The sequence below is a fragment of the Anticarsia gemmatalis genome, chromosome 3 (genome assembly GCF_050436995.1).
Source record: "Anticarsia gemmatalis isolate Benzon Research Colony breed Stoneville strain chromosome 3, ilAntGemm2 primary, whole genome shotgun sequence".
Lineage (NCBI taxonomy): Eukaryota > Metazoa > Arthropoda > Insecta > Lepidoptera > Erebidae > Anticarsia > Anticarsia gemmatalis.
Window position 1 is genome coordinate 3,064,748 of NC_134747.1, and position 21,125 is coordinate 3,085,872.

Here is a 21,125-nt window from a genome sequence, read left to right on the forward strand (position 1 = left end):
GCTTACGACTGATTGTATCATCTTTTGACGAATCCGACTACTGCTTTATTAATATTTGGGTGTTGTTGTTGATTTCTAATTATTTTTTCAGTGGCAATTTCTGTGGGGCAAATGTTTTTTTAAATCCTTGAATGAAAAATGTCTGTTGCGCTTTGTGTAATGTGTTTTTTTAATCTAATTTTCGTAAGTTAGAACATGTAACATTTTGGAAGAATCTGTCATAAACTATTTTAACGGCTTATGAATAATAAGTATAATTTACCCTAACCGATAGAAAAAGTAAGTGGAAACGTGTGAAGAAAACTGAAAATTATTTTTCTCATAATTTATCTGATATTTATACAGAAGTAAAGAAGCCGGGAAATTAAGACAATTTAAGTATTTTAACGAGTATAATCATAATGTAAGTAGTACATTTCTAAAAGTCACCGCGACACAAGAGCATTCTTAGTGCGGTAGTCGCCTATTTATATCTAAAGAAAAAAATAATTGCATTAATAATTTATTTTTAATATAGGAAATATAAAATGTTTACATTAAAAATTTATTTTCCTCCTTTTTCTCACATGACGAATATATTGTACAAATCTAGTCCGATAATAACATTTTAAACAGACAATACATTATCACCTATCAATCGAATCTAAGTATTTCTCCGTAAGCCTTATCCATCACAAAGAAGCCGCAAACACGACTGATTACATAAAACAATCATTTGTTATTACATAGTGGTCCATTTTTCTCAGCATCTCGCCATCTTCAAATGATAAGGAACTGATAAGCGTTTTAAACTGCGCTTTCTTTCTTTTGAAGTACATTTAGTTTCAATACTTATTTGTTTTTGTAAGTTCGTGTGAGGTCTTCAATAATATTTTTTTTTAACCTACTCTTCTCAAAATATTTTTTTTATATAGTGTTAAACAATACAAAATATTTAGAAAGACAAACGAATTGTCTAATTTAATCTTGTATACTTGTATAATTATATATGCATGCATAATATATCACCTTCCTGTCTAATAGTACAATTTATAATCATTTGAAATAAAACAATAATACAATTTAAAAAACCTGTAGTCATACAAAAGCCTGATAATATCGTAAGAAAATATAACCTATTTTGTTCACCAAATACTTAATTTAATTCATAATTACTCCGTGAATCAATCTCCCGGAGCCCCATACGCAATTAAATACATTATTAATTACATACTCAAAGTGTGCATTTGATTGTGGATTTAATTATGATTATTTATGGTAATATAAAATGGCCCTCTTTAAATCATACAAAACGTATCTACTTTTTTATCAAACTAACCAAAGTACTTATGGACAATTAAATATTATAACAGATTTATATTATAAAATTAATTTAAAACTAACAACTTAAATAATATACTCCTCAAATAACAACAAAAAGTCCAAAACGTATTCAGACATCTTAATCCGTAATCAATATTCACACATACGCGAGCGCCAATTTTTTCCAACAAAAATTGCTCGCGAATAAATGCATCGGTAGCACAATAAAATCCATCACGAATCATATTATTGTGTTACCTATACAAAGTGATTGTCACTCGAGGCACATGGCGGCCAGAGACGCCCGAGGCGGGGCTTCGAACACCACGCCCACAGAAAAACGGCTCAAGCGATAAGGTCGAAATCACTATGGAGATTCTAGAGATTTTCGGCTTTACAGAACAGAAAGCCGCGAGAGCGCACCGCGAGTGTGTGTCTGCCTTAAAACATAGTCGCAACCCGCGCCGGTCGCACGCTCGCCATTCCAAATTCGAGCACGAATTTTTAAATTCGGATTTTCCAAATACGTTCTAAATTCCAAAGTTGATTTTTTTAGACACAATTTTAAATTTGTTTTTTTAGTGTTATGCGTCGGACGTCGTAATTTTTTTTGACAATGGAAGTAAGTGCGATGCCGCCAATGCCTCTGGACTTTTCGATGGTTAGGAGTGGAAGTGGTTCACCAGGTTCCCTTCGGGAGGGATCACCGAGACCCGTGTCCAACAGCGCATTCAGAGTTGTCACCCCAAAAGGTAGGAGATCATTATTTACACCCGTGAAAATTGTTGTTTTGTTTGTCCCTTTTTGTTTATGTTGTTTGATGATTGTTTGAGTCAACCTTTGGCTTAAATTTGCTATACTTTATGGCCTTTATTTAGTTGTATTGGTAATCAGATTTATAATCATATGAATAAGCGTAGAAATGAAGCAATTTTCGATCAAAAAATGCAATAGATGATGTTATAAATAAGTTTTGATCCAGTCTTGTCTAAGTTAAAACAATAATCTTACATAAAATAAAGTTAGAAATATAGATAAATACAATGTTAATCAAATCCCATAACTAAAAGGTTTCTAAACGTAATTGGATTTCAGGAATCAGGAAAACATGTAGTATTTACTTTCCGTTACCTACATTTCATCATTCAAGACACATTATTACAAATATTCCTGCTGTTTATTACACAATATTTTACGTTTTATATTTAAGCGCTTTATACTGTATTTTTGTCAGATATAATTTTCACTTTTTATAAGTGAACCGATAATTTAAAAATCCTTCCATATTAAGAAGGATATTTTTGAATCCGTGATATGAAAATCATTATGAAAGTTGTATTTTTTCTGTTGCCAAATAACGTTTAAACTAGAATACTGACAAAACTTTCCTACCCTAATGTATGCAAAATAAAAAATATTCGACAAGTATATAAGTGCTTATAATAATATCACCAGATTATTTAGTACTATTTAAATATACCTACGTTAATAACAAAATATCACCAAATTTTTATCAACAAGTTTTTGAATAATTATAATTTGAAAAAAAATTTAATCACGAGACACGAATTGTATTTTAATAATTATAATTGGATCATAATTTTAAAATCAAATCAAAAAATTTATAATTTATCTGGAATGGAATTGATCACATAATCAATATAATTGTGAAAGGCAATCTAATTGTCACCCTCGACCCCCGACATGGCGGTCGAAGACCTATTATTATTGCGTTATTGGGCGCACCAATACATTTAATTAAGTCATTTGTGTTATTTTGAGTATGGCGCTGTTTTATTCATCTTGAATTTTTTTATTGTAAATGTTGCCTTCTATTAAAATGCTCTACACTGGTTATTTTTTGCATATAATAAGATACAAGTATCTAAGTTCCTTGTCAAATGCAAATAGAATAAAATATAGAAGATTAAAAATGTTTTGTATGGGTTAAACTTTTGAGCAATGTGTTAAGAAAATGTATAACGACACAGGCGAAAACTTTTATTACTGTTTTTACTGGAGGATGTATTTTAATAAAATATAAGTTCTTTCTACAATAAAAAAGGCAAAACATTATTGACGGATACCTTTTCTAGCGTACATGAGTTGAGCTTTCCCAAGAATTTCTGTGGATATTTAAAATGTTAGTTACTAGTAACCTATACTCAACTAGTTTTACTTTAAAACTGTACATTCGATGCTGTACATAATTATATCTTAAGCTATTTATATTTGTGAAATCCTAGCTTTTACTAATAATAAGACAAAAATTTGATCAAGCAATTAAAAAGCAAGACAAAAGATCTTCCAAAGTAACTAATCAAAGTATTACAGGTAAAATGTCCAAAACAAAACAGAATACACTTTGTAGTACAAGCTCTAGTTCGCAGACAGATACTCTAATTGTGATTGGTCAAAGGAAATTAAAGTTCTCACACGATACCTGGGTATCTGGAGCACAAAGGAACCAACGGACGTTGTACTCGATGCATTCCAAATATTAATTTCCAATTTCCATTCTGCTTTTGAAATACGAACACTTTTATTCCAGGATTCCAAATTCACATCTTGTTCTTATTTTGGAAATTTTGAAATTTTAATAATGGAATGTAGAGCTTATTCTTTAACCGACTTAAAAAAAGGAGAAGATTCTCAATTTTACTGTATGTTTTTTTAATTTATATGGAATAGGGCATTTAAATTTTAAATATAGTGATTTTATTGAAACTTAAAATTATTATAATAAGTACAAAATTTTACCAATTAATGCCCCACTGTTAGGCAGGTTATCCCGGAATGAGGGAGGGGTTAGGCCTTGAGTCCACCACGTTGACCAAGTGCGGGTTGAGGACTTATTTGTAAAATTATTCCTTAATAATTTAATATAGCGTATGAAACATGTGCATATAATAATATCGGTTATTAGTACAATAAAAACAAGATTTAATCAATGTAATTATTATGTTTACTACTCTTGTTACTATATAGTATCCTTATACGAGTTTATATCAAATCATTAATGACCTGACCACAAACCTGGGAACATAATATATTTAAAATACGACTTTAATCATTTCCTTTATTTAGTATATATTTATATTTTGAAATATTCTATAAGCGATTAAGGAAAAGGGCATAAGACAAAATTCATTCGAAACTATTACTACGGATTCCGACATTCTTTGATCGGTGAACATAAGTTTAGCCTTAACAAAATGTGCTTGAGAATCACTCTATGCATTAGTAAAAACCGCATGAAAATCTGTTGGGTAGATTTTGAGTTTATTCCAAACAGACTAACGGCAGAGGCACTTTAATTTTTATGTAGGTGATAAAATGAATTCGTAACCATTATGAATTTTATAAAAATATGCAGTTTAAGGAAAATAACAGAAATAAAACTATTACCTTTAGCCAATTATGGCATTTTAACTATTAACATTTTTGTTTTTATCAAATCAGAAACGTATATTACTTGAATTGTTAAATATTTTCCTTAAAACGCCACCTGAAATGTTACCAAGGTAAAATACTACGATAAAATACTCTGATAAAATATTAAATTAAAAAAACAAATAATACGTTATATTTTGGTTCCAATTTATCAAGAAATATATTCCAAAATTAACTTACTTATATTATAAATGTGTTTTTTTTACGAATGTTTATCACTCAATATAACCAATGATCAGATTTTGATGCAAATTAATGCACAGATAGTTTATAGCCCGAATTAACATATATTATAGAAGAAAACTACACACATACACTTATGAAAATCGATATGTTTCTCAATAAGGCGCAATTCTATGTGTATTCACATAAAATTGCGCCTTCTTCCCCTAGGTAGTAGGTAAAGACTAGAGAAAGTTACTTAATACATAACAAATCAATACATAAAACAATTTTCTAGAACAAAAAAAAACAACAAAACAAAAAACTAATATTTTTCAACTGAAAATAAAAAAGAAAATCACACATGCGAGCAGCATGTTTCTAACCCTTCTTAGCGTTTCACACCCGACACAAAAATAATACAAAATTAAAAAACGACGAGCCCTCAAAACAGGCACTCCAATTAACCCTGCACTCACTACGAAAGGGCAAAAAGTACCGTACAATAGAAGCGAGTGTAATCCGCCGGTCGGTAAGACCGCCACGCGACCCTTCCAATTGTAAGTCTCTCAATTGTTAAATTACGCACAGTTTTAGAAGATTACCAAATTGTAATTGTTTTACGCGTGCTTAAACTTTTGTTAATCAATATGTTTTGGGGATTAAAAAAGGAAGAATGCTAGTTAGAAGGGTTTTACAATTTAGTATAGTTTTTGATTTTACCCAAATGCTGAACAATTGAAAATTAGCACTAATTGGAATGGTATTACCCTGGTTTCTGAGGTTCATTTAGCGGCAGTTTATCTATTCAACAGCGTCTAAACTCATATAAAAAATCGCTAATGAATAAAAACTAAAAACCAAACTACCGCTAAATGTACTCAGAAACCGGGCATTAAAGATTGCGTTTAAAATATGAAGAGATTATTATAATATTTAAATAATGATGTCCATTAAATTTGTTTCGTTTTGCATATTATTATATGTGTAAAACTGTACAATGCGACGGTTTAATTCACTTGTTAATTAACTACATTAGCATTTGCAGTTATTAAATGATTTTCTGTCATTTTACCTATCAAATACGTTACTAGACACTTATCCACAACCCAAAAATAACGCTTAGCCTTGTATTTTTATTTACCATCAATATTACTTATAACCTATCACAAAATAGATCGAAATCTCTAAAAACAGATTACAGAAAACAATTAATATGAAAGAGGATATAATCCGGATTGAGTATAATTTCTTCGTTGCTTGTCGAGACATCTGATCCCAGACATAATCGGATTTGGCTGATCGAACACCGGACTTTATTGGGTTTGCCATTATTCTTTTATTCGACGCAACTAGACATTGATTTTAATTGGATTTCATGTGATACTTATTTTAGCTTGTACATAAATAGCTTGCCTACATAATATATGTGTTTAAATAATTCAGGAGTCTTACCAAGCAGTAACTTATATTAATAATTATCATTTTGTAATATTTTAGTTGGCTTAGGAGCTCTATTTCTCTTCTATTCTAATTTTATACTGTTAAGTGCGTTACAGCACGTTACAGCAAAATTCAGCGCCAAGATCTTACAAAAATGATAGTCGTAGAAAATGGCTGCTCTTGATTTTCTCATAACGGTATTGCATTAGTACTGGCGGTTAGACATTTATTTGAAAAAAAATAGCACCTTCATAACAGGCTGATAACTAATTAATTGTCGATAGTGTTAGGAAATTCATGTCTTCCACGAAGAGTCGGTAGATATCATTGTGAACGACGCATAAAACATGTTATTCTTTATTTTTACAGCAGATTTAAATGAGGCTTGACATGAAACATTAAAATCAGTATTTTTATTTCGTTTCGATCATGCCAGATGTAACACTGCGTCGGTTAGGATACGATTTTATCTTATTTGCAATCTCACACGATTTGTATACTTAAATAGGTATTATAATATGGAATATTAACGATTTGATATTTTAGGGTTTTATTCATACTATGACATTTTATGCTTGAAATAATTCTAGTTTTTAAATGAAATCATTGGGAATACAAAAAGAAATCGCGTATAAAAAATTGCGGCGCGAAAAAGTCCATCCAACTTAAGAGTACACTTTTTGACTTATATGCATCAAATCTAAAGAATAATTCCGGTTACACTTAGAATTGAATTACACTTGAATTACAGTTAGACTCCACAAATATAAAACGATATCCACAACGAAAAATATCATACATAGAAAGAATCGGTAATTATTTTTCCTATCCCCTCAACACACCCTCTCACTTCTATCCAAAAAATAACAAATTTTCCTGTACAAAAAAGCCTCACGCACATTGAACGTGATACAAAGACCTGATTTCTGATCATGGAACTGCAGTACAGCGTCGATCCATCATTCAGAATGTAAATCTAATTTGGTCCATTCACCAACCGGCTACCGTCCCTCTAAATGAGTTACAGTCGTCGCTCTGCGGGCTTATACGATTTATTTTTACGAATGTCATATGTGATAGGCATTGTGGGGTAAACAGGCTTTTTTTGGGTAAGATTTGGTGGAGAGGAGAAAAGGGTAGAAAATAATTAGGACGAGAAATGGGGAAAATTGGATTGTAAGAAGCTGAAATTGATAAAACTGAAAACAGTTTTTGGATATTTAGTCTTCAAAGATATTAAAACGGCTGAATTTGATTTAAAATTAGCGAATACTAAGTTTAGTTAATTTAACAGGCACCTTAGTCATTTTATTTACTGGATAATCGTTATATTCGTCTTTTGGCACCGATTTCGAATTTAATATAAACGAAATCGGAGGTGTAAGCTAGTTATGCATAAAAATAATATAATTTAGGGTGCGGTCGACTATACAATCAAAACGCTAAAGAAACGTTAAGAGGTTTATGAAACTCACAAAATTTTGTTTCATGTAATGACTAACACCCAATAAATAACAATAATCACCTAATAAACGTAATCCGGAAACCGTTACTTTACCAATAAAACAATACTACAATTAGCCACACAACGAACAAATATCATAGCAAACAGAACGGTCTATTACAAAAATTAATGAATGAAAAAACTACAGCTTCAATTGCAGAGCAGACAACACATGTCGACAACGACTTGCGACAAAACAACGACATAAAAATCGCACGTCCTTGAGTACATCCGACATCCGATTCTCACAGTTAATTTTAGTCGCGTTAAATCATTACGGTAATATAAATCGTGTAAGTACTTTGACGGGCTGATGTGCTTCGATTTTCAGTGAATGGTAATATAGTAAGATTATTTACTTAATCACAGCTTAATTTTATTATTTGGGAAATATTTAGCATGTAATAAATGTGTTAAGCAGTTATAGTACTAGGTAGCTTATCACTTATTTTAGTAATAATAACGTGAAAGATACAGGAACAAAATTAATATGAAGGAGTTAGTATGCCTTTGGCGAAGCATTTATTAATACATCATTTTATGTCAGGCAGTTTTAATTTTAGTGTTTTGTGACCGGACTATCTGTTACTTACCAAAAAAGTAGCTATCATATGCTAAAATGTGCATTACTGCAATCTAAATCGAATAATTTAAAATGAACTTTATAACGCACTACTAAACAGTGATTGCCTTACACAAAAATTGTTCCAGAACGCTACCGAAAATCGTACCTCTAAACTTCTAAAGTCACCGGTCACAGTAAACGGTCCGTCTCGATACGATAAAGATTCCAGCGTCCCATTAGCCTAATAGGGTACACGTGGCGTATTCACCAAATCCCTTCTTCGTGTGAAGGCGATTTAGTGCCCAAATTAATTATTAATGGCCCCCTTTGATGCGGTCGGACCAACAAGCACATGATTAGTTGATTGCGAGAGATTTTTAGACGCCCAAAGATCTGGCCCAATTTGTATTTGACGTTTTTGATTTGTGTCCCGGGTCAAGTGTTGTTGTTTGTTGGTGATGATGTTAGGGACTGGTAGTTGTAATTGCTGTAAATTTTTGTTACAACATTATTAATTGAGGTATTTAATTAATTGGAAAAAGATACAATAAAATTGTGAAAAGAAAACTTCGGCTTAAGGACGTTCTTAAAGAACTCGTCTTTATTTTTGATATAACCATATACTTAATTATTATGATATTCTAATATTATGCTTATGCTCAAGTAACACTCAATTTATCAAACTTTCACGTGTATTGTAGAGACGGAAATAATTTTGAACGTCACAGAAAATTGCATTCGGCCGTATAATACATCGAAATAAGGTTTCAAAAAGAAGCGTAACTGTCTCTTCTTACATAAAAAATCAAAACTCACGGCAAATTCATCCATAAAATAGTCCACATAGTTCAAACTCCATTCCTCATTGACCCTAAAGCTTTAAATCTTAACCTTATTAGAATCTTCCTGTGTCCAATTGTTGCGAAATGACCGGCCGAGATCAAACGCAAGCCGACCGACTCCAATGAGTGGACAATGAATCATAGACCATGGTTTGATGAAAGCCGTTTTTATTAAGCCGACTACTGGGCTTAGTCAAATTGCTAGAACAGTTTAGATTGATTGAACTAAATTTAGATTTTGTTGATTGGATGAATTTGTTTTTTTTGAGGTTTTTTGTTGAAAACCTGGTGGAGTTTGATTGAAAGTATAGAGGTGAAAACTAATATTTGGATTTTTTGTGTACTTTAGATTAGTATTGGTAAACTAAACGAGTGACAAAAAGATCAATTTTGATATTTTTGTTTCATATAACGGACTATTAAGGATTGGCGTAGCTTTTAAAACAAGTATGATCAGAGAAATATTACTAAACTCACAGATTAATTAAAAAACGACCGTCAACTAAAAAAAAGACTCATCGGTACCATTCTCCAGTGCTCATCTTAGTTAGCGACTTCAAAGCAATTGAGGTCGATGCAATACACTTCTATTACATTTATTAATGCAAATACTAATAATACTAAATACAGGTATCTTTCAGCTTTCAGCATATTTTCAAAGCGTTATTGTCATAGTTCCAAAGGTCTAAAACGATGCAAGTTGCGGTGTAATATTATCCAAGCGGCGACTTTGACCTCAATTCAGTTGGGACCAGTCTCACGAGTATGTGTTTCAGACGCGATTTTAGTTTCATTTGTTTCTATAAAATTGCCATTAACTATTTACGATCATACTTTACGTTTAAGCTTTTAAATGTTTGAGTCTATTTTCGTAATTGAAGTTTATGTTTTATTACAACATTTTTTAATTAAAAGTTTTTTGGAAAGCATTATAGTATCTTTTTAAACATCTTAAAAAGTGATCGAATTAATAAGAATCGTCTCAAAATTTGGGTCTCGATATTATAGAAATTCAATATAACACAATTAAACTTAATAGAATAAACATAAAAAAAACCGATTTAACGATTAACTAGTATAAAATTACAACAAAAATAGACAAAAACATTAACATACAAAAAAGTAGCAACAACCAAGTCACAATTGCGTCCAATTGAAATTCTGCCCTGAGAAAACATTCAATCTCGCACAATTAACACCTCTTAACCCATTCCGCTGTTCGCACGCCAATCAAACGATGAAGATTGTACAATTTAATCGCAGCTAGCTCTTGTGCTAGATACAAACATCGATGACTTTGAAACAATAGATCTAGATGAATTTAATTACGGTTTCCGGGTTAAAACGGAAGAAATTATAGTACTTCTCGAAGAACAATTAGGTAGTAATAAGTTTTCAAATTGGGACATAATAAAAAAATGGTGGGTCTATTCTAGAAACATAAAACTGTACTATTTTGAATTTAACATTTGAGGCACTCTTGATGTGGTTGTGGCTCAGGACAAAAAAATGTAAGTATTTAAGTCTAGGTCACAAACAGAATTTTTCTTGATCCAAAAAAAACTGATTGAGGTCTGATCTTAATTAGTGTCCATGCATTTATGTTAGTAAAGTACTTAGTGATACAAGATTAATTTATAATATAGGGAAAAAATACAATGCAATGACTTTTTACCTTATTACTTTAGACATGGAAACTTTTTTACACACTTTTTTACTTTCCAAAAAAGTACATAAACTTACAATTAAAACAAAAATTATCATAGGTCAAACGATGATTCAGGAAGCTTCCTCTACAAGTTTGCATCAGCACCAAGGCCGTTTCCATCGCGAATACTTAACAAAAAAATATTCACACACTCAACCATTACGGCCACGATTTAATTTAAGACTAGACGTCTTTGGATCAATTAAAGTGGCAGATGACAACTGGACATGACTAAGAGCACGCGTAGGTGGCGTGGCTTCGTGGGAAACCACTCGTAAACATTTGATTTTGATTGATGAAAAACTTTTTATTGGTTGATTGGTTTTAGATACAGGTAGTTGTGGTATAACATTGTTCTAGTACTTGATACAACTACTACTTGTGGAAGAAAAAGTTGTATTCTTTTATCTTTCTATATGAGTGTTTCTACCTGTAGGTAGGATACCTGTGTACCTGTACGTAGTATATTTTTTTATCAATCAATTATCTCTGTACTCGAATTTACTCGAGGTCCAAGTACTATATTCCGGAGGAAAGCCCTTGCCTAGTAAGACTTACAGTATATTTTTTTTTTATCATTAAATCAACAAATCATATTATCACCTTTATGCCCGTGTCTTGCGGCACATCTTTAATCACCAACCAAACTTAGTAACTCACATTATTCCATTACTAAAGACTTTTGAACAAAAGCTAATAAGCTATAATGTGTGTATATATGGGTATATGGATAATTATATAATTACTAATTTGTAACACTCAATCGAATTGTAAATTGCATCTATCTTGTATTAACTGTTATAATATTACTATTTCTATTACTAATAAAATCTTGCCCCACCGAATGTAGGCCATATGACCAGTAGTTCAAATTTTATCATTGATCTTTTATTGCTACAGTAGCCCTCGCCCTAAATTGACGTTTTGTTGCAAGACCCCTCCAAACTAAATAAGCAAATAATTATACTAGGGTGGTTTCACTATAATTATTCATTGAATTTTGAATTTACGACTTTTGATCTTTATTATATTTAGAGTTCAATCTTTAACATAAATGTTTATTGTAATGTCTCAATTTAAAACTATAAAATATACGTCACGATCGTTTTACGATGTCACTTGAAGACAAATACTTTTTTGACCTTCTATATTAGGTGGAAATATAGGTTATAAGCATAACACATCTCAATCTAAAATGGAAAACTTCTTGACTCTTACTTCCTTTTCATCAAATCCAAAATATGATATTGAACATTGACTAACGAAACTTGTTTTACTAATAATAGACCTTAATAGAAAAGCATTAAAGCTCAATTTACAACAGCCGTTCAAAAAATACATTTTCGCTGTAAACACCCAGAAAACTATCCAGTTGACCTTAACAAAGTAAGGAAACGTTGATTGGATATCACGGACGTTGCATCCAGAGACGGTGGGCGGCGAACAACGTGGGAACTAAAGCTAAGAGCAGTCAACAATGAGTCACGAGTAGTCACGACATGAGTAATCTAGGACAGGCGCCATACGGAACGATGGAAGTGATGGGACTAATAGGAAGGATGGTCAAGAGATGTGACTAAACGAGGATGTGAAAGTTGGGAATGAGATTTATGAAGTAAATTATGAAGTAGGTAAAATATTTTGATCAGATGATGTTCAGAGGGAAGTAGAATGCGAATTATAAGCAAAAATATTATAAGATTTAATTATTATAGAACAGGCTAAAGTTAATTTTCAAACTAGAGGAAACTCAGAGAAGATCTGTTCTGAAATATATTTAGAACAACGTCATAAGCAGACACATGGCCCAAAGGTTGGTAAAAATTTCAAACGATAAAAAATTTAAAACGTAATTCAAATAAATAAGTATTAAAGGTTAAAATTCGGTCGAGCAACAGCCCAAAAAGCACGATAACAATTATCAAAGTCGATTTCAAAGTTTTCTCGTTAACGAAATACAATCAGTTTAAAAATATCTAATTAAGTACACGGGCTTAATAAATAACTTCCTACCTAGTTCGAGTCTAATTAGCAACTTTGTTATCGTTCACAAAAACTGTTTTTATAATATTAATCTGGTAGGAAACGGGGACCTCAGTGACCTTAAGACCACATGTTTTATTATTAAAAATGAATGATTCTTTTATGTTGTATATACAACAGTTCTGTTTTACCATCTTGCTAGACCGCCTGGCTCCTGATAACATGTCCGTTTATCTCACTTTTATGGTATGGTATAAAGGATCGAGTATGTTCTCTGTAAATTTTGTAATTGGTTGCTAGAATTTTTTATTTGAATCGACTTTTGTTTTCTTTTCGTTGTTTGAAAGCGTTCTTGGTAACTAATCGCCAGTGTTGGGCAAAATTTAGTTTGATTGATGATTGATGATTAAGATTAAATTATTTATTCATGACTAATGAATAATGACTAAAAAAATTCAATCATGAGTCGTGATTGATGATTAATTAGTGTTAGTGTTAGTTATTCAATCATGACTAAAATTTTAATGACTAAAAACAATAGTTAAATAAAACTAAGCTTTTCAAGTCTACGTTCCATGACTGTTGATTTGTTAATCACAGGTTTTTAATTAAAGCTAGTTTTACAACAGAATCAGTTAATTTTTTTTTTAATTTACACAGGTACACATTTGCAAAAATAAGTTCGGGCTAATTTAGTTTAAAATAATTTAAATAGCTTTTTAAAACTACGCGTTTTGAAAATCAAATTTTATAAATAATGGAATTATCTTCTTTCAGTCAACTTAAGGTGGTGATCAGTTATAGTTTTATAGATGTGTTCAATTAAACTAAAATTATGTCACCTGAATTATTTTTTTTAGTTTAATCATCATACAAAAATACAATAAATTAGTCATCAGTCATTTAATCATTAAATGATTGATGACTAATTTATTTAATCATGATTATGATTATTATTTTTACTCATGATTAATTCAATCATGACTAAATAATTCATGACTAAATTAGTCATGACTAATCAATTGATTGAAAAAATTAGTTGATTGACCCAACACTGCTAATCGCTAAGTAGGTTAGGTTTACATTTTTACCAAGTAGTTTAGGGCTTAAAATTTATCTTGATGTTTTAGGTCTCCTTAAAAAAGTTTAACATTGCAACAAATAAAAATATGCTGCCCGTAAATTTTAATTGCAAAAGCTTAACAGTAGTTCAATAAGAATCAATTTCCATATTTTTTCATCAGTGACGCGAGGACCCAATTTTTTTATCACATAATGAAACACAATTGGACAATGTCTTAAGCAACTTCACAAAAATATAATCATAAGACTTTCTTCTTCTAAAACCGTCACATTTTTCTTACAAGTCCGTCAGAGGAATACCACAAGGTTGTTATTGATATCAAAGTGTTATATATAATCATGACATCGATCGGTTTCCGTCGAGAATTCTCTAGATTGTAGATACTGGATCGTTGTGTGCCAATTATAATAATGTACTGTATGCGCCCACCCAGGACGGTAATACAACACCCGGATTAGAACAAACGTCTTTGGAGTGCATCGGAATATGTTTACTGCTTTTTTATACAGCTATAAGATTGCATTTGAATCTGTAATCAAAATTATTTAAACTAAAAGGAATAAAATGCCCAATCATAGGATCATCGCAGTCAAACAGATTTTCAAGAACTTTAAGTTAAAAGTTTTGTATTCGTAGTATTAGTTAGTAAGTCGTGTATATTTTTGAAATTAATAAAATATTATAATAATGATTAGGACCAATGTATAATTTTTATAGCAATGAAAATAAGGAGCTTGAATTGAATATATTTAAATATATTCAAGCTCCTCAAATTAGAAATCAGAACTTTTATATAAAGTCACCTTTATTTTGCTTATTTTAAAAACCTTATTTATTAACTAGATAGATAATAGGGCTTTTCCCAGAACCTCAAAACATACTCCCGGAATATCAAAATAACTACCTATTTATTTTAATATACGATATTTACTTACTTCATAAAATAAATCTTTCAACCAGAATTCAGAGCCTATTATTATTTCTTGCTTTAAAAATTGTAAATGTCGTCTCTATAGTTTTCTCTAGCGTGTACCGATTGAAGTACATTAGTATCTAATAATACTTGAATGAATGGCGGTCCGTCCATTGAGCGATTGTTCGACGGACGCTAATTGATGGAGCGGCCGCTTCTGTGATAATTCTACTTACGACATCACTCGGAACTGTCTTGATACTTGAGTTTAAGATGACTGTAGAATTGTGACGTCATTAAACATTTTGATACTTTATGTGAATGGGAAGAATATTAGTTTTTTTTAAATTTATAATCCTATGCTGGAAAAGAACCTACTCCCAAAATGAGGCAGAGGTTGTATTTCGGTTCCCTCGTGCTGGATAAGTGCCGGTTGGGAACTTTGTCACAACAAAAAATTAATATTTTAGCATTCACTACCATAATAATATGCATCAGTTAAATTTGGATCCTATATCTCAACAAGAATTAGATCTATAACAAAATGGTTTAGCTCCGTAACTTTGAACTTGTCTTGAAGTCTTGCAAACATTTAAAGCTATAAATAGGCACCCATATTGTTTTTCAAATCAAAAGTAATTATATTATAAGCCGATATGATCTCATACATATGTATATGTTAACACTTTTTTATTATGTTCTACCATGTGGTACAAATATAGAAAAAAACAACGTCACGTGCCTCTGCGGGGGAGCTATTACGGACTCCAACCCTGATTACATTATTATTATTGATAAGTTTAACTATAGTCAAGTTATATAAGAATAAAATGATGGAATATCGAAAAGGGCACATCTTACCCTACAAAGAACAGAGAGCTACGCCCTTTTAAACTTGCATACCACTTTGGTAGAGAAAACAAAGTTTAACCAGTGACAATAAAATACTCGTACATAACGAAATAGATCTTTTCATGCTAGTATATCTATACGAATATATCTATACTAATATTGTAAAGGTGAAGAGTTTGTTTGTTTGTTTATTTGTTTGTTTGTTTGTTTGAACGCGCTAATCTCGGGAACTACTGGTCCGATATGAAAAATTCTTTCAGTGTTAGATAGCCCATTTATCGAGGAAGGCTATAGACTATATATCATCACGCTACGACTAACAGGAGCAGAGTAACAGTGAAAAATGTTACAAAAACGGGGAAAATTATGATTATCTTAAGTGACGCAAGCGAAGTTGCGCGGGTCAGGTAGTCTGTAATATATTTACGTCGAATTCAATGTTCAGAAAACATTAATCTTGCATATTTAAAACCATGATTGGAACGAATCATACAATATCGGTTTAGGCACTGTTTCATCTTTTTATAATAGTTTTTCTAAGGACAGATCTTACAGCATCGAGTATTACCGTTGGTATAACAGTGGTGGACAAAGTTTCCTTTACTTGATTTGAAAAGAAACCAATGCAAATAATTATACGTTTAAAAATAAGGTCCTATAAGGAATATACTATGTGAGTTATCAAACATTTTACAAGTTGTTCAATCTGATACGCGATACTCGGTAACCGGACGCTGGCATTTGAGGCGCCTGCAGCAAGGCGCCAGTCAGCATGATTTCATATCATATACTACCTAACTTTCTTCGTTTTTAGTAATGTGTGGTCTGGGCTTACGAAAGTGATATCAGTAAAAAAAATATGGATGAAGTACTGAAATATTTAATATTGGATATTCGATATATAAGATTTTGAGGAGTAAGACGGAATGAGAAAATTTTAGAAAGCTTTAAATCAGGTCTTTTTCAAAGAACATGACAAGCTTCTGGCCACCAGAAGATATCTGGCTGCCTGTATACCAGATTTAAACACTGGTAGACAGGCACTGGTAGACAGACACTGGAAGACAGGTACTAGAAGACAGGCACTAGAAGACAGGCACTGGAAGACAGGTACTAGAAGACAGGCACTGGAAGACAGGTCACTGTATGAAGTGACAATACAGAAAAGATTTAAATTGGACTACAGATAGCCCTCATAAAAATCCTCCTTAAACTTGGCCGTATTCTCCAGACGGTATCAATTGCAAATTGCATCAAAGTGATACAAAGCTAACAAACACTTAATGTAAGATCCGAGCTGTATTAAAGTAATGTGTGTAGATAAATCCCTGTTATATTTCGACAAGTAAGAATCAGCACGCGACACTAAGGGGGACATGGCAGAAGCGGTAGCGATAAAAGGGTTTGAAACCATTGATGATGATAAAAGCTTTTTTGTTCCTATGAGTATTTTACCAGACAGAACTTCTTCTTATCGTATCGTTAGTAGTCAACCTAGTGTTAAAGTTGTTGTTCAGGACAAAAAATGTATATATTGTAGTGATCTATGCTAGAGTACAAGTTAAAGTAAATGGTCAATTCTTATCCTGTCTCACAAAATGTTTTGTGATGTTCCTTGGCAATATTAATGATTATCAAAAAGATAGTACTTTTATTTTACTAATAAGGCTAAATCATAAGAAAGGAATAAGAATATGGTTCAAAGGAAAATAAATCGAGATTATCGATCATTTAAAAGAAGTATTATAAATGTAATATGTAAAGAAAGCGACAAAAAACTTCGCAATATATTGATAAATTCAATACCATATTTAGACAATTTTAGATTACAGACCCTTTAGTTGTCAATTTTTTCCTTATTCATTCTTACATTTACTAGAAACGTACTTGAACAACGTAAAAGCTTATATTTGACAGGCTTAATACTACAGAGTATCAGATAGTAAAGATTTCGTATCAATCTGATAAGGTTTCACGTGAATTTGCAATCCTTGACACACAATCACGCAACTTGTTAAAAACATTGTCTTTATGGAGCTGACCGCGTTTTGGATTATGAGGGTAGTAAACGGATATGAAGATCTTGGTTATCGGAAGAAGGTAAAGATGACTTGATTATCACGTGCCTACAGTTTGTTCAGCGGACTGTATTATTAAAGACGGGTGTTAAAAGCTGCTGTGATACTTAATGCAAGGAATCGAAGCATTAACTACAACAACAAACGCTCTAGACAGACAGGGACTAAGATAAACATTGCTCAAGTATGACATAATTTAACTTAGGTTAACGATATCTTAGTCTGTAATAAGAATTATTACAAAATAAAGTGGTGAGACAGACTAAAGCAATACCAACCAAATGAACTGATATTATCACAGTATCTATAAAATCGTTATTTAACGCCTAGGACAGCTGTTCTTGGTGCTAATTCTAGGCACCAAAATCAAGAAGAACATGATTGTCTTATGACGAAAACTAGCATGTCCCTTTTCCCTTGTACCGCAGTCTAACACAGGAAGCGATGTCACAATTGGCGTGGTGAGCGTCAATTTAATGATCTGCCCGCGCCCGGACGACGGTCATTGATTCTCGCAACATTGGCGCCGTTCGGCCCGTCTTTTGTTTTAGAGGGGGTCTCTCGTGATCAAAGATTAACACGTGATTTTTGAAAATGTTTGTCTTCTTTTGATGGATTGTGGTCAAACAATAACTTTGCTTTTTGAAATATTTGGTTTGATTTCCAATTGAAAAGAACATGTCCTTACAAAAGCGGTTAAAATAGCCATCTAATTAAAAGAAAAATAAGGCAGTAAAGGTATAGAATTAAAATAAACATTTAATGACAAAATCAGGTGGACTCAAGGCCTAACCTCTCCCCCTTGTTAAGGAGACTTTTGCTCAGCAGTAGGGCCCAGTAATGGGTTAACAAAATTCGGAAGTTTTCTAGCCGTGCATTCGCTTCAGCAAAGATTAACTTTAGGTTGTTCAGTAATACAATATCCCAGTTAATATTTACATTAAAATGTCCATCAAAGTATCATTTTCCAGTAATATGGACAAATTATTAAATAACGAACTGTTTTAAGAATCCAAGCTAGCAAAATCTCCCACTAAAACCTTCCCCCATCCGACTTTAATGCCCTTGATATGTTTTAACTATCCCAGACAATAAATGTACCAGTTTCCATGATTCATTCATACAGACCATTTAAAAATAGATATCCACGTTCACACTGACGCAGTATTTCTATTTATAGTAATTGATCAATGGACTCCAAATTTCAACAAAGACATTGAGGTCGTTTAGTTTAAGGTTTTAAAGATAAAATAGGAGTGACGATGAGTGACAGGACGACTGAAATAGTTTTTGGAAGAATTTAAAGACGTTTGATGCACGCCTCCTATACATAGCACTAATTGAATCGCAATTTTAGCGGTAATGAACATTGCATAATTTGATTTTATTGATGCCAAAGTGGTTTTTAACTGTAAAACAAAAAGCTCCCCATTATTTTGCCCTTGATCTCAAAGCAATCAAGGAGATGGAATGACTTAGTTGACAATTACTTGAACAACTTTCGAGAAATACAACAATAATAAAGAACTTCACTCATTCAGGCTAAGATCCAATCTGACTATTACACCATTTACCCAAGAAACACCTATTCTAACTCTTAAGTTCAACGACCGACGTATCACTAGTTTCAACAGTAACCCTACAAAGGTTTATGAAGACAAATAACCCGAGGAAGCGCTCGAGTAACCGGCAGCCGACCTTAACACTCTGGCGCCACCGAATCGCTCTCTTCCTGAACTGATTGTCCTTGGACCGTGTCTTATCCTGTAGTAGTGTAGTGAATCGTCTTGGAAAACTTCTACGTAAGAGTGTGTTTCGAAAAGAACGTAGCAACTGATTATTCTTAGTTGCTAAATTACCTTCTATATAAGAGTGTGTTTCAAAAAGTGCAAAATAATTATTTTTAGTTGCCAAACGCAGCGGTAATGATGATGTCTTCTATCAGTATCTAGACGTAGTCGGAGTATGGTCATTTTTAAAGTAGTTAATCTTAATTATTTTTATATTTTTCTATAACTGTTTTAAAACTAAGTAGGCCTTTACGCATTAAAGCATTTCCTCAATGCATTGACAACGAAGAAAATATCATTCTGTTCGAATGGTCAAAAATTCTGTCAAAAAAATCACATTTATAATCAAGCTACCCGAAAAATTGTACCCAATATAAGTTAATAATTTAAGTCAAGTTTCAGTTATTTTAGCCATGAACCGGCACAAAAGTTCTTACCATTTCGTCGCCAATTTTATGATGAAATCAGTTTGAAACAGAGTCTGGTCCCCTACAATTATGATTGAAGAACTCAACGCCGTCTGGCGCGGTGGCGCCACGGAATAGGTTTCTTCCTTTGCACTGATTGTAAATGTGCCCGCACTTATCCTGTCCATTATAATCATGGGTGATCGTAATGTACAGGCGTATGAAATATGTTGAGAGACAAAGTTGATATTAAATAACTTATCACAATCAAGTTTAAGTAGACCCCAAACAAGTAGAAGTACAGCGTTTACTGGAAAACTTAAAATTTGAGAGATATTCAAACGACTAAACAATGACTAAATCTGATTCCAGCGTCATAAGAAGATAATATTTGTACCTACGATATGGCAATGTTAATGTCCATGTGTGATTTGAAACCATGATTTACGAAATGTAGGGTATTAATAGTAATATATATGTATATATGTGCTTATTTTTACACGTTCAGACTACATTATTTAAATACTACATAGGGTATGATCTACAGTTATAAAAATATCCTAGGTCTATGTATACCTTCTTTACAAAAGTATTCAAAAAGACATTCACGATCTTGACACAATCCATTACCGGTTTAGTTGGCGCCAGAGAATAACCATCTTCCTGTAGCACTGATTGTTCTACTTGTGCTCATCCGCACCTCGCCCAACCAAATTATATTGTAAACATTGAAGATTGAAAGATTATGATTGTTTAGGGCTCGAGTTCCTATGGTGAAAATTGTGGTAGTAAGAATATTTCTGATTGATCCTTAGATTCTGATACTGGTTTTTTGGCAGGTACACAGCCAATTTCTCAAGCGCAGTGGCTAACATGCTCTCCTCGACGCAATTATTGTAGCGCCGCGTGCAGTGGGTTCGAATTCCACCGGGTCAAATAATTGTGTGAGGAGCACGAATATCGGTTCTCAGCCTGGTTGTTAATTTATCTATATAAGTATTATTTATATATTTTGGCTATGGTAATCAACCAAATCACC

General features: G+C 32.3%; 1 protein-coding gene across 1 annotated transcript in view; it reads left to right on the forward strand.

Annotated features, from left to right (window-relative positions):
• The first annotated feature begins 1,726 nt into the window (after positions 1 to 1,726).
• The window catches only part of sens-2 (zinc finger transcription factor senseless-2), a 66,049-nt gene continuing 46,650 nt past the window's right edge, over positions 1,727 to 21,125 (forward strand). Inside the window, exon 1 of the mRNA XM_076135831.1 lies at positions 1,727 to 2,054. Within this exon, the coding sequence (XP_075991946.1) occupies positions 1,919 to 2,054 (136 nt within the window). The 5' untranslated portion in view covers positions 1,727 to 1,918. The remainder of the gene's footprint in view (positions 2,055 to 21,125) is intronic.